General features: G+C 47.0%; 1 protein-coding gene and 1 long non-coding RNA gene across 3 annotated transcripts in view; both read left to right on the top strand.

Moving 5' to 3' along the window:
* LOC118593683 (sodium/myo-inositol cotransporter) overlaps positions 1-7,201 on the top strand; it is a 58,415-nt gene extending 51,214 nt beyond the window's left edge. For both annotated transcript variants that reach the window (XM_036203130.1, XM_036203131.1), the window contains exon 4: positions 6,697-7,201. In XM_036203130.1, coding sequence (XP_036059023.1) covers positions 6,697-6,889 — 193 coding nt within the window. In that variant the 3' untranslated portion in view covers positions 6,890-7,201. The remainder of the gene's footprint in view (positions 1-6,696) is intronic.
* A 3,305-nt stretch (positions 7,202-10,506) lies between these two features.
* Positions 10,507-13,910, top strand: LOC118594101. The gene is made up of 3 exons (XR_004946327.1): positions 10,507-10,827; positions 11,347-11,412; positions 12,350-13,910. It is a non-coding gene; the product is annotated as an uncharacterized LOC118594101 (long non-coding RNA).
* Positions 13,911-14,706: the final 796 nt, after the last annotated feature.

Raw genomic sequence — 14,706 nt, forward strand, 5'->3', positions numbered from 1 at the left:
AGAAGAGGGAGGAAGGGGAGGGGACTTTGCCAAAAATGAGGCCTTTACGTCAGACCACAGGGTGGTGCCAAGGGGTGGGTGAGAATATTAATGCCCTGTACTTAGGGTACCTTGGTTTCTGGGCAGCAGGAGGAGGCTTGGCCTTCAAGGAGACTACAGTATATCTGCCCATCTCTGAGCTACTTGTCCCTCCTCTGCTGGGTCTTTGCTTTTCGTGGAAATTTCCATGGTGTAATAGGGAGCCAGGGGAGTAGAAGCAGTCTTTGCCCACATCAGCCCCAGGCACAGATCCATAGAGTGATAAGCTTGAAATGACAGTCACACGCTGTGGTTGTGGGCACAAACCCACTTGCAGTTTGGCCAGAGTTTGGGTTTGGTTGCCAAAGGACTTGAAAACTGGAAGAGGTGAATTAAAGAGTAAAGGTCACAAGGTTTGGTAGCAACAAGGACTCCTAGAATCCAAGCCACGGCCTATTCTGAAGACCTCCAAGCCTTCGCTTTACCCTTGAAGCCTGCAGAGTACCAGTAATTCATTGTGAGAGACGAGGCATATCCAGGAACTACAGTCTGGAGCCCTGGTTCCAGGTTATACTGTGGCCTGAAGTAGACCAGTTCTCTTTCTGGTTGTCACTTCCTCAGGTGAAGGCGTTAGGCTATATTTTCCTGTCTCTCACTTAGAGAAGACCTGGTCTGTGAGTCCACCCTGTGGCCACAGGCAGCAGGGTGAACTGGGGATAGTGATAGAGGCTTCCCACGTCTGTTCTTCTTGATGTTAGATTGTGAAGTGGAATGTGTAGGACACCATACTCTAGAAAACGACGCGGGACCCAGACTCAGCCTCTGCTCTTAACTGAGAGCACGCCTGAGATTTTCACTGCCCTCCATCCTTTTCCCAGAAGATGCTGAAGAGGTGTGAAGGTACTTTGGAAACCGAGGTGCCTAAGACCCTTCTTTTCAAGATCTGAACCAGGAGGTGTCTGGTACACCTGGCTCTGTGCTCCCATCGTCCTTGGGGGTTCTTTTTGCTCTTGTCACAAAGGCTCTGTCTGTATTTAAAGGCTCTGGAGGTGTGCGTCTACAGACAGTTTGGGAAGCAATGAGTAGGAGGACGGTGGAAGTGTGCATTGACCCAAGAGGGCTGTGCACCTGTAAACAGACTTTCTCCTGGACCGTTTAGACTTTTCTGCTTACAGATGTGCTTAAGAAGTCTGTGAGGTGGTTGAATGGGCAGTAGAAGAAATCAGTGCCGGCTCTTGACAGTACTGTAGGTAAAACCAAGGTAGTAAGTTCACTTACAGACCGTAGAAAGGGTAGAACTTACAGAAGGAAGGCGTGGAGCATCATAGGCTGGCAGGAGTACCGAATCATTACAGGGCGCAGAACAGCCAGGAGCAGGCTGAGCATCCCTCCATGTCACCTGCCAGTCCAAGGCTCTGCATGGACAAAGGCAGGGACACAAAGCCAAGTGAAAGGAGCCTCCTCAGAGAGATGGATGTGTTCAAAGACTCCTACTGTCAACTCAGGGATGGAAGTTAGACAGCAGCCACAGCTGTTGATGATAGTTGGGAAGAGCATTGCGATTAATACTGAGTAAAGGAATAATGGGCAGTGGGAGAAAGTCATGTGGGGGCTGTGTTGGAGTACAGCATGCCACCTGCCACCACGTAGCCAGAATGAAATGAATGAGCCAGCAATACTGGCAGCTGGCATGGAGGAAGTGGTTTGAGATATCTCTCACTTAACATTTCAGGCTCTGCTTCCTAGCCTTGCTTCACGTACGTAGTCATGATTTAATGTTGAACAAATGAGCCATTCGTAAATTGGGTGGTTACAACTCTTTAGTTTTGTGTGTGTGTGTGTGTGTGTGTGTGTGTGTGTGTGTGTGTACAAATAAATGGAATTAAGGCTTGGAGAGGTTGGTGTGTAGTTCCCGTAGCCATCATAGGTAATTATCTATTCAATGAATAAAGAGACAAGTCTTGCCCCAAGAAGCCATTCTAGTGCTGTGGTGGTCTGAGTGAGGAATGACCCCTAGGACCCTGTATTTGAATACTGAGTTTCTGTTGGTGCTGCTGTTGGGGAGGCATGGACCCTTTAAGAGGTGCAGCCTTGCTGGACGAAGCCCTTGACTGTGAGTGGGCTTTGAGGGTTTATAGCTATACCCCATTTCCAGTTCACTCTGTCTCCTGTGCAGTTGAGATGTGCTTCCTGTTCTGTCCACTGTGCATTTCCTGCCATTACGGACATCTAGCCTTCAGTAACTCTAAGCCAAAACAGACCCTTCCTTAAGTTGCCTTTAGCTGTGATGTTTTTTATCAGCAACAGAAAAGTAACTAGTATAGTAATTTTCTCTTTGGTTCTAATTTGTATCTTATTGATGACTTTTAAGAGACACCATGACCACAGCAACTCTTATAAAGGAAAACATTTAATTGGGACTGACTTACAGTTCAGAATTTCAGTCCATTATCGTCATGGTGGGGAACATGGTGGCATGCAGGCAGACACGATGCTGGAGAAGGAGCTGAGAGTTCTACATCTTGATTTGCAGGCAGCAGAAAGAGAGTGTGTGTCACGGTAGCTTGACATGTAAGACCTCAGACCTGCCTCCATAGTGAAACACACACTTCCTCCAATAAGGCCACACCTTATGATGCCACTTTGCGGACCAAGCATTCAAACACACGAGTCTATGGGGCCATACTATTCAGACCAGCACGGCATCCTTTCTTGTACTTTATCATCTCTCCGTTTGGTCTGTTCATTTACAACTGTTTACACTGAGACTTTTTTTTTTTTAACTTAATTTGCTTATATTTTTAAATTCAATTTTTGAGAGTTCTTTGCATGCTAGATTCAGGTATATTATCTGAGATATAATTAGCAAATCCTGTCTGCAGCTTGTCTTTTTACTTAGAGAATTGTTTTTAATTTTGATGATCTATTTTATTGTGTTTTTTAAATTATGAATTATACTTTTTTGTTTTGGTTGATAAATCTTGGCTTAATCCCAAGGTCACCAAGGCTTTCTTTTTACTTGTTTTTCCTAGACATTTAATAGTTTGATTTTGATCTGTTCCACTTTTGAGTTAATTTTCCTGTATGGTACACGGTGTGGAACAAAGTGTACTTTTTCAAGCATTACGAACACTCAATTGGTGCACCGCTGTTTGTTGGGAAGACTCCTCACCTGCACGGTTGTGGTCGTGCCTGTCTGCCTGGGTCTGTCTAGTCATGCTGTCTGGATCACTGGTGTTTCTTCAGTCTTGAAATAGGTGATGTTTGTTACTCAGCTTTATTCTTTATCAAGCTCTTTGGCTGTTGTACATTCTGTGTATTTCTATATGAACTTGAAAATCAGTTTGTTGGCTTTTTTGTTTTTTTGTTTGTTTTGTTTTTTGAGACAGGGTTTGTTTTTTTTTTTTTTTTTTTTTTTTTTTTTTTGTGTGTGTGTGTGTGTAGTTTTGGTGCCCGTCCTTGATCTCAGTCTGTAGACCAGGCTGGCCTCAAACTCACAGAGATCTGCCTGACTCTGCCTCCCGAATGCTGGGATTAAAGTAGTGCACCACCACCATTTGGCCGTTTGTTGGTATTTTGATTGAGTTGTTGGAACTGTTAGTCAGATTGGAGAGAATGAACATCTAAATAAATTGAAAAATTCTTACCCATTGTCATTGTAAATAAGAGAATAAGAAAACTCTGCGCTGGAATATAGATGCCATCGTAAATGCATAGAACACGGTCAGCGTTCAGGAAGGTTAAATTTTTAAAGCAAGGGCAGACTTTTAAAGCAGAAAGGAGACTGTATAAGGCACTTAGACACAAAGTTTACTTACTTATTTAAGAAGGTTGAGGCGGGAGTATCAGTCAGTCTAGATATTTGCTTGCAGCAAACTTTCTTGGACCGCCAGCCCCAAAATCATGACATGGAGACTTATTATTAACTATGAATGCTCAGCCTTAGCTTAGGCTTGTTTCTAGCTAGCTTTTTTTTTTCTTTTCTTTTTTGAGCTGAGGATCGAACCCAGGGCCTTGTGCTTGCTAGGCAAACACTCTACCACTGAGCTAAATCCCCAACCCTGATAGCTTTTTTTTAAAACTCAAATTAACTATTTCTATTAATCTGTGCGCTGCCCTGAGGCTTGATTACCTACTTTACATACTGTCTATCCTGCTTTCCTCCTTCCTCTGTCAAGCACCTCCAGTTCAGTGTTGAAGAGTGGACATCTCTGTTCCTTGTTTCAGGGGGGAATAGCTAGACTCTGTCACTTGGTGAAATGTTAGTTATAAGATTCTTAGGAAGTCCTCTCTATGCCTAGTTTTCTGGGACTTTTTCTCAGGAATTGCCATGAGGTTTTGTTGGCTGCTTTTCTTATATAGTTACTGAAATCACCATATTTTTCTCCTTGCTTATCAATACAGTGAATTATATTGGTTATCTTTTAATGTTAAGCTAGTCTTGCATTCTTAGGATACACTGTACTTGAGCATGTTAACATTGTCCTTTATTACAATAGTCAGTTTGCTGAATTGTTAGGATATTTTCATCTTTGCTTTATTTTCTCTCTCTAGTATTTATGTCTGGTTTGGTTGTAAGGTAATATTACCCCCACATACAAGTTGAGGTGTGTTTTCCTATTTTTCTGGAGTGAGTGTGTTAGGATTAGTATAATTCACCAGTGAGTCCATCTAGTCTCTTTGTGGGGATGTTTGAAGCTACAGGTTTAACTTTTCATGGGTGCAGGACTGTGAAGGTAATCTACTTCCTCTAGAGTAAACTTTGAAAGTTCTTTTTTTTTTTTTTTAAAGGAATTTGACTATCTTATCTGAGTTGTCAAATTTATTAACAGTTTTCCATGATATCCCCCACTATCCTTCTATCATAAAATGTGTAGTTGTGTCAACTTTCTTGTTTGCAATATTGGTATATATATTTCTGTTGAGCTACCTGGCCAGGGGTGTGCAGAAAATTAGTATTTGGTTTCAGTCATGTTCTGCTTTCCCTTTTTGTTTTAGAAACAGCTTCTCTCATCCACTCTTCTTCCCCAGACTGGATTTATTTTGCTCCTTTTCCATTTTTCCAAGAGAAACTGAGGGTAGTTTGACTCTGCATTACCACTAGGTGCTGTGTTAGTGAATCCCCAGTCATTGCTATTTTTAGTTTCATTCAATTTAAAGGTCTTTGTAATTTCTCCTTTGATTTCTTTAGCCCATTGCTCTACTGTTGAAGTATATTTTAAAATGCTTTATTAGCAAGTATTGAGTATCTAATAACGGGTTTCCTTGTGGCATTTTCATCCATGTCTATAATGTCTTTGGCCACAGTCACCTCCCATTACCTTTCCGTGTGTTGTGTTCCATCCCCTCCCCATGCCTCTCTTCACTGTGCCTTTCCATGTTCATGTCTTCAGCTGCTGTTGGCTCGTTGGTGACCCAGTGAGTCCATTAGGTTGTTTACAGAAGCATGGGGGAAGGTTTGTTTACAGGCGCATAAGCCTGTGTAACCTACATAAGAGCCTACATGGCACCTTCCTGCACTGCACTGCAAGGGCTGGCTGGCAGAGAGGAAACTTCCTGCCCAGGTACTGTTTCCAAAGAATGCGATGGACTGAAAACAGGTCTACCATCTACAGTGAAACGAGGCTTCATCTAAGGAGGCGTGGCGAGAGCTAGGCATGAGGGAGACAGTGCAAAGTGTGGACGTGGAGTCTGGCTGCTCTGTGGGAGGTGGTCAGCAGGCCTCCAAGAAGACATTTGTCAGAGACCTGAGAAGTGGGTGGAGCACTGAGGACAGCACCTCAGATGGGATTGTGCTTCCTGAGTTTGGAGAGGCATGGCTGGAGAGGAAGGTCATCTCACTCAGCTAGAACATTCCAAAACTGCTGAGTCCTCTGTCGACAGTCTCTAGCAGCAGCATCCAAATCAAACAGCGTGGAGGAGGCTTAAACCCTGCCCCTGCCCCCTTTTGAGCTCCCTAGCTGGCCTGAATTCACTGCAAAGAGCAGTTGGCTTTGAACTTGAAGTGATCCACCTGCCTTTGCGTCTTGAATGCTGGTATTACAGGTGTGCCCACTATACCTGGCTACTTTTGAGTGGACAGCGGGGACGGGCAAGGGACAATCCTTTGTATCATTGGACCATAGCTGTCTGTCATGCCATTTAGTGTCAGTTGGGCATGAATAATGAATGTTCTGTCTTACTGAAGGGCCATGCCATTTTCATTGTGGTCCTAGTCAGTTCTGGTTCCTACAGGGTAGCTTCAGGTAGTTCTTTTTCCTTACTGTGGGACATGGCTGACTGACTCATGGTCTTACTCTTCCTCTGAAGGGACTCAGTCACTAGATAGAAAATTAGAAGACCCCCAGTGTTTTCATAAAAAGAATGAGTAGATGATTTTAGAATTCCGTTCTTGTTGGTAGGCTAGAAAATTCTAAGTCCATAATTTCACAATTAGTCTGTGTTACCCCTGCTGGGCCTGATGTCCCAGCGCCTCTTGCTGCCCTGAAGGTGGGTTAGAACAGTTTCACAGGGACGTAATGAGGAACCCAGTCTGGATGGAGAGCGGGTGTGCCCACTGCACTCCTCCAGCTTTGCACCAGTGTGTGAGTAGTGAACTCTGTCTGGGAGGGTGAAGGACCACAGCAGCAGGGACAGTGCACTCCAGACATGGACTCATTCATTTCTGTCTTGTTGCAGGTATTTCTTGGTGGATTTTTATGCCCCAACAAGTGCTGTGGAAAGCATATTGGATCACTTGGCTCGAGACATTGATGTGGTTAGACCAAATGTTGTGAAACACCCTCTGACCCAGGAAGTAAAAGAATGTGGTGGCATAGTCCCAGTCCCACTTGAAGAAAAACTATATTCAACAAAGAGGAGGAAGAAGTAAGATTTTCCAGATTTCGGCCTTATATCGAGTCCTAAGTGCACATCGGGTGCTGATAGGTTATTTTCTAGGATGCTTTAGCCCGTGACCCTTCTGCTGCAAGAGGTGGGAACTGCTCGCTGAGACCTGCCCTGTCATCACCGGTACCTGCAGACCAATCTTGGTTTCTTTAGCATTGTGTAATTGTCAGTGAGGGTGTCCACCTCACCACTGCAGCATTTGGAGAGAAAATTGTCTGTTATTCATACTTGGGTGTCTTGCAAAACTATATGGAAAGCAGAGAGCAGAGTAATAAACACGACTTTACCAATCTGACTTGTGTATTGCCTGCCTTCCCCCCCCCCCCCCCCCCGCTTGTCCCAGCACAGTGTACCCCCGAGGCTAGTAGCTCTACTTGTGCTGTGACTTCCACTGCGTTAGGGGCACTCTGAAGTTTGGGACCCAGGTGAGCTAGCTCTGGGCTACCAGACAGTCCACCGAATTAGTGTTCTCTCTCCCTGTCTACACAGCTGTAGCCTTTGGAGGGACAGGAGTGTTTGGGGGCAGCTGGGCTTCAGCGTGGCTTCCTGCTGCCCCTTCCTCACTGGCTTCTACCCCTCCACCACCGTCCCTCAGCCCTGGAAGGCCCTTTGGAAGAAGGCAGAGGGAGGGTGTCCACTAGGCACACGTAGGCTTTTCCTTGGAATGCAGTCCCAAGGATCTCAGCATTGGCCTTCTCAAGTAGTCCCTGCTTAGGGTCCACTGTCAGTACAGGCGATAGCTGCTGTTGGTAGGAAGTGCCCGTCACCTGGGCTGCTGGTCGTGTTGAGTTATAGCATCAGGTTGTCTTGTAATAGGAAGAGGAGGATGGGACACAGACCTGTACGTGAAACCCACAGTACTGCTGTTGCTCTAGCCAGGGTCCTGCAAAGCTGCCCGTCTCTGCCCAGGCCAGTAGTGTGTCACTGCTCCCGTCCTGAGAGCCCAGGCAGCACCTGCTTAGCTCCTTCCAAGTGAAAATTACAGAACCTTCTCCTGAAGAGCAACCGAGATGACTCTGAGGTTAAGAGCACTGGCTGCTCTTCCAGAGGAGCTGGATTCAATTCCCAGCACCCATGGCAGTCCACAACCATCTGTAACTCTAGTCCAGGGTGTTCGATGCCCTCTTCTGTCTTCATTGGGCACTGCATGTCAGTGTGCACAGGCACATGCAGGTAAAACACTCATACACACATAGTAAAAAAACTGACATTAAAAACAACAACAACAACAAAAACAACCAAAACCAATAGATCGGTTAAGAGGTTCAGATTTTAAGACTAGGAATAAAAGGGATAGAGTAGAGATTATCTGGGGAGAAATATGCTACTTCCTGTTCGTTATGAATTCTCTAAAACTGGGCTGTTGACAGGGCTAGACAGCTTGCATCCCATGTGCTTTTCCTTGAGTGCCGTGTCTTCCTCAATTGATGACGTCCTTGTTACATGCCATGTGCACATGTTGTCTACTAAACTCATTTAATCTATTCAGCCCTTTGAGGGAGCATTGTTACCCATGCTTTTGGATGAAAAAGCTTGATGTGGGTTTGACCTTAACCCACTTACCACATGATAGCTGGAATCTCGAACTGGGGACTCAGGTACTCTTTGGTTCTCGTCTATCTTGCGGTGTTGATGTTGACTTTGCCTCTGAAGTTAAATGAGATTCACAGTGTCTGAGGGAAATTGTTGCTGAGGGCTTGGCACCTGTTCCCTTGGTCCAAGAGTGGCACTAACCCTGAGAAGACACTTGTCACCATTGGGCATTCCAGATCATGCGAGTATTCAGAGCCCTGTGGTACAGTCGGAGTGTTAAGAAGGAGGTGGCTAAGTAGACCAGCTGTGCAGTGTGCTACTTCCCGGTTGGATGCTGACAAATGAAGTCACTGTCCCTCTGTCCTGAGTGGTAATATACGGTGGGCCCTACGCAGCTTATTGCAGCTTCTGCCTGTGCATGCCTGGTGTTGGAGCACATGCCAGTGGTTTCCAGGCTGTGCGTTTTCTGTCAGAGGTAATCTTCCTTGGCTGATGACAGTCTGAGGAGCTGTTACAGTTCTCTGCTTCTTTAGTGAATGGTGATCTACAAAGAAATGGTGATGCACAATAAACACGAGCTAGCACTGAGCAAGGGAGCGGATAATTAGCTGGCTAGGTATACAAAGTACCAGATGGAAAAGTCCCACCAGCGGCAGCTACAAAGGCTGTGAGAAAGTATGGCCTGAAAGGAGGGGTGCCAGCAGAGATACCCAAGGCCCTGCCTGAGTGGGAGAGCAGAGAATTGGAGGGAAGCGGGCATGATAAGACATCTAGGGGCTAGTTCTGGAAGTCTGGAGAATTCTGAGAAATGAAGAGATGGAGTCATGGACCTGAGCTGCAGAAGCCTGAGAGCTTAGACCTTAAGGCCATAGCTTCCTCTGGATTCACATCCTTCCAGAGGGTGTCTTAGATTTGTAATTTTGACTATCTGGTCTACCTTGGGTGGGGTCATCTTAACTCATACTCTTGGCTTAACTGCCCTTCATAATCAATGATTCTTGGACTCAGCAAAGGACTTTCTCCTTGACAGTTAAGATCAAGAGGCTAGGTGGCCCAGGCCGGGCAGAAGCCACCCAAGCAGGTGCCACCACAATGAACAGACATGTAATGGAGAGGTGGGAAGGTTAGAAGAGCAGAGCAGTGTGTGTACTAGGGAGAGAGGCAGGACTGGAGATGTGATGGTGGTGAATGGTGAGAGAGAGGGCTGAGGTTGCATGCTGTCACTGCCTAGCAGGAATGGAGGGATGATGTACAACAGCCTGCAACTTATGCAGATGCAGACTCAGCCCCTGAACCTGCTGCCAAGTCTCAGGATCCCCCTGGTGCTGGGCAACAATGGAGGCCCAAGATGGGGAAAGGTTCACGTTCTGGATTGGACCTCTTTTTAAGACCGCCATGGTCCTCGATGACACCAGAGGCCATGCTGGTGTCTTTGGTCCATGCTGCTGCCCCAGGCCATGATGAAGCCTGAGAGCCATGTGGATGTAAGGGGTCTGTGCCGCTGCCCAATGCCTTGATGATGTCACTGGGCATTGCCACCTCAGGAAGCCATGCTGATATGATTGGCATGTGTAGCCATCTGAGACCATGTTGAAGGACATGAGTGGGAATGGTCTTGATATGGCCAAGGGTAGTGTTGATGTCTGTGGCCTCTGTTACCACCACCAAAGCCCAAGCGGATGTCAATAGTCAGGGCTACCACCTGAAGCCAAGTTAATGTCCCTGGGCACAGGAGAGCTGGCCTTGCCTCTTGGTGGCCCATAGCACTACAGTGCAGGTGGTGGTTTGGGCATGAGAGAGCTAACCCTGCCCAACTCTGGCCAATGCATGGCCTCCTCAATTGATGGCTTCTGGTGTGGATTCAGGTGGAAGAAAACTCATCCTTCCTTGGGCTAGGAGTTTGCCCACACTCCAGTGAATATATGGACAACCAAAATTGACTTGTTTTGTGTGTGTGTGTGTGTGTGTGTGTGTGTGTGTGAGAGAGAGAGAGAGAGAGAGAGAGATCATGGGGAAGGGGCAGACATGGAAGACTGGGAGGTGGGTGCAGTGTGGCACAGGGTATGAGATTCCTGAATCATGAATAATAATGATAACCCTTTAATAAATGATATCCTTCAAAAAAGATCTAGAGACTAGACCAGCTAGGTGATGCTTTTCCTCACAGCCCTCTCACCTCCCCAGGTACAGAGTTCCTCTTCTGCTTTCTCCCACCATGTCCTACAACCTACTTGCAAAGGTCCTGAGTGGAGTCCTTGCAATAGCCATGCTTTGTCAGTGGCCCAAGGGTGCTAGCCTGTGGCCCATTCCTGTGGAGAGCCAGAGCACGAAGTATTCCTAGAGAGGTGGGTGATAGATGGAAGCTGAGGACCAAGAAGCTTCTTTGAGGTAAGCCTTTGGGAAGATGTCCTCAACACATCTGCAAGCTGATGACTGTTCCAGAAAGCCCTCCCATCGTGGAGCATCAGCAGAGAAGGTCCATGTTGATAGGGATGGGAGTATTTAAAGCCTTAAGCCGTGTTTTCCTGCCTCTGGGTCTAGCTGACTGGGTAAGAGTTAGGTATTGGTGCAGCCCGGCTGAGGGCTGTGTGGCCAGCCAGAGCTCAGTATGAATGTTGTTCCTTTACCCTCTTCTGAGCAGCGAAGCCAGCCTTGCAGTGCTGCATTGAAGACACGGAGGTCAGAGAAAACACCCTTATCTAAAGCCACGGGGAAGGACTTAGATTGGGAGCCTGTCTGCCTGGTTCCCAAGGCCATTTTTGGCTTGATACACTCTTCTGGAGGCAACCCCTGCTGGCCTGCAGCCCACTCTTTGGCGTGGGTGACCTCCTTTCCTGGGCTTTTTCTGTCCCACAGCCAGACTCAAGCCCCAGGCTTCTTCACTGTGGGAGTATTTTTTCTTTGCAGGTCTTCAAAGAAGAAGATGAATTTCCTGGAGCCCAGGCCTCCTTTTTGCCTGCTTCTTGGTACTCTGTGAGTTCCCACCAAGCTTTCTCCGCACATTGCCCCAGGGGGATATTTATATAGCATACAGCACTGTGCAGGACATGGAGATGCACTGGGCAGTGCTGCTGACCTCCAGGCGCTCACACGTAGGAGAGGACGTGGAAGTAGCTCTGTAACTCACAGGCCATGATAAAAACAGCAACTGGGATCCCACCAAACCAACCACTGGGAGAATGGGGGTGGGCCCAGGAAGTTTGCTGGAATTTCATTGGCCCAGGGACAGATGGGGAGGCAGTGATGTCACCATGTGTCTTAGGATCTCCCAGAACAGGTGAGTGTGGTGTGATAGATCCTGGAGAAGAGGCTGGCAAGTCTAGAGTCCAGGCTTCCTCTGGGGTGGATCCCCTTTGGTTCTTAAGGGCTTCCTCAAGGATCATTTGGAATAGCCAAGAAGAAAGGCTCTGCTTACAGGCGTGTAGAAGATGTACCTTCTGACCTAGCAGCCCAGTGCTGGTAAAAGATTCCCCGATTCCCCGGGGGTAAGGAGGAGGGCTGAGATGAGATTGTCCGGTATTCACAAGAAGTAGTGGGGCCTATCAGAAAGGAGAAGTGCTTGCCCAGTGACCCTCAGCCGAACAGAACGTCCCTTGAAGCGTGTGTGGGAGCATTTGAGAAGTACAAGGCATTCCTTCTTTGTGTGGTACGGGCTACTGCCACTTGTGCTAGACTAGCAGAGAGCATTAGCTACATCTGTGGAGGCGCATAACTGCTGCCCTGCTTCCTGCACCAGGGATGAGAAAGGCCCACGTTTCCATGGCAATTTTGTAGGATTCTCGGTCCCTTTGAAAACCTATTCAGGAATGAAATAAGCGTAGAACTTTGGATTGGAGACTTACTCTAAGGCCCTGGCTCTGCCACCCACCCATCACTTGACCATGACAGTTCTTTACTGTCTGTCTCTCAGCTTCATGGCCTCCCATGGAAAATGGAGCCCTTTGGGGTCTGTCTGCCTACTTTGCTGAGGGTTAGCCATCCGGTGACTGGGACCATGTGCGGCAGGTGGGTTAAGGATGTGGGGAGTACTGACGGGATTTCTCAGGCCTGTGCCTGGCTCTCTTCTTCCTGGTAAATTGCTTGCTGGCCCTGGGATCCCTTGTGGGCTTCTTGGCTGATTTGCCCTTATTTCTTCCTATGTGTTGGGATGTTATGGGCTCCGTCTGTCTCTCCTCACTCTCAGGATTTCACCCAGCCCCTGGCTTAAAATATCTGTACTCTTAAGCTCTATTACCTTTGTCTTTACTTGGGATTTTCACACACACCCCCCATGACCTCCCCAACACCCTACATGCATTGTCCCTTTAAATCTCAGCAGGCATCCTCAATTCCCACACAGTTTATGTTCCTGCCCACTTTCCCAGGAGGCATCCTGCCTTGCACTCTCTCTGGCTGAAGTCTCAGAGGCCACCCTGGATTCCATGTTCTCTTCACATCCACATCCACCACTTTGCCAGTTGTCTCTCGCCTTCCAAAGAGCTGCAGTCTAACCACGGGCCACCTCCGCTGTCACTGCTAGGGTCCAGCTGCATCTTCCTTCACACAGACCACAGCTGGAGCCTTGTAGCATCACTGTCCTGGGCCCACTAAAGCAAAAGACCTTAGTGCGGATCTGCCATGGTGTTGGCTTTCACTGGCTGAGCTGGCTTTTCTTGGCAGACACCTGCAGTGTCGGAGGGACCATTGTGCTTCATCTCTCAATCCGGCCTAAACTGCTTAAAGGGTTGGTTCTGAGGAGTGTTTTTGTGGTGAATTTGTTCATGGCAGTGGTGACTGTCCCATGCTGTGTTTGAAGGGTGAGGCTTCTCTGAGCAGGGGCAATTTGGGGTGCTAGCTGTCCAGTCAGGTTTCATGTGTGTTTGGTTTCATGTGTTTGGAGTGGGGGCCTTACAGACATTAATTAAAGATCTTTAATAAAGAAATAAAATCAAAAGTCCAAAATGCTGAGTGCTGTTCTTCCATGAATGCTGTTTCTGAGGAAGATGATGATGGTGGTGTTTTTTATTTTCTTCTTTTGTTAATTATTTCCGACTGTAAAAAACCATGACCACATGCTGAAAATCACTTTAGGGAAATGTTTGGTAACAGTGAAGCAATGAGGGTCGTCCCAGCAAATCACCCCAAGTTGCGAACACACAAGCCCTGCCAGCTTTTATGTAGAGAGTGCTAATGTGATTAGAGAGACAGTAAGTCTGGTTTGTGAGCTCATCATCCCTGGGCCCTCATTATGTTCTCTCTGGAGTTAATGGAGTCCCAAGAGGTTCTCAGCAAAGCAGAAATGGTAATAAAATTAAGGCGAGAACAGTTTGGATTATTTAGTCTAACAGAAATTATGGCTTAAACATTTCTGAGCAAGTAAAGCAGTTTAGATGAAGATGATGATCAGTTCCTAGCCATTTCCACAAAGTACAGAGTGAGAAGGAATGGCCCTCAGCTGATGAAGAACCCGAAGGACAGATCCTTGCTAGGAGGCTGAGATGACCCTGCATGGGTGGGTAGAGGCTGTTAGTCCCCGAAGGCTGCACATGGGAAATGCCATCTGTCCCAGTTGATGCAGGGAGGGCTCCCAAGCCAGCTGGCCAGATGGTTCCTTGCAGTGCTGATCCCATGATATCTTGATGAAGGTGTAAACTCGCATCATCCATTCCTGAACAGCCAGTCCTGGAACTCAGACTGTCTGTGTTCTTAGCCAGGACTGGCCTGGGAGCTGGTGGCCATCTGTGTGGGGGCCCAGCCAGAATAGCACTCCTATTGCTGTGCATGCTGTGTGGAACTCTGCCAAGTGTCAATCATCTTTGGTCATCTTGAGCCCAATGGGGTGTGGGTGATACTCTTACAGTCCTCCTACCCCCAATGGATCAATGTCTTCATCTAAAATTCATTACTCAGAGTCATTCAATCCATAATTTGTGTGTGTGTGTGTGTGTGTGTGTGTGTGTGTATATATAATTATAATTATAATAATATATTATTCCTTCCTGATTCTGTCTGTCTGATCTATCTATCAAATAGGATTGGAAGTGTTTTAGATAATTGGTATAGAATTTTCTCTCTTGAGGAATTCTTAAGAAAACTTACCCATGGCCTGAGAGATGGCTCAGTTAGAGCATTTGCTTACCATGTAGTCGGTCCTAGGTTCAGCCCCTAGAACTGCATAAATTGGCATGATGGTGCAGGCCTATACACTCAGCACACAGGAAGTAGAGGTGGGAGATTCAGGAGTTCAAAGTAATCCTCAGCTGCCTAGCAACTTTGAGACCCGGGCTA

Source organism: Onychomys torridus, chromosome 12 (genome assembly GCF_903995425.1).
Source record: "Onychomys torridus chromosome 12, mOncTor1.1, whole genome shotgun sequence".
In the NCBI taxonomy this organism is placed as follows: Eukaryota; Metazoa; Chordata; class Mammalia; order Rodentia; family Cricetidae; genus Onychomys; species Onychomys torridus.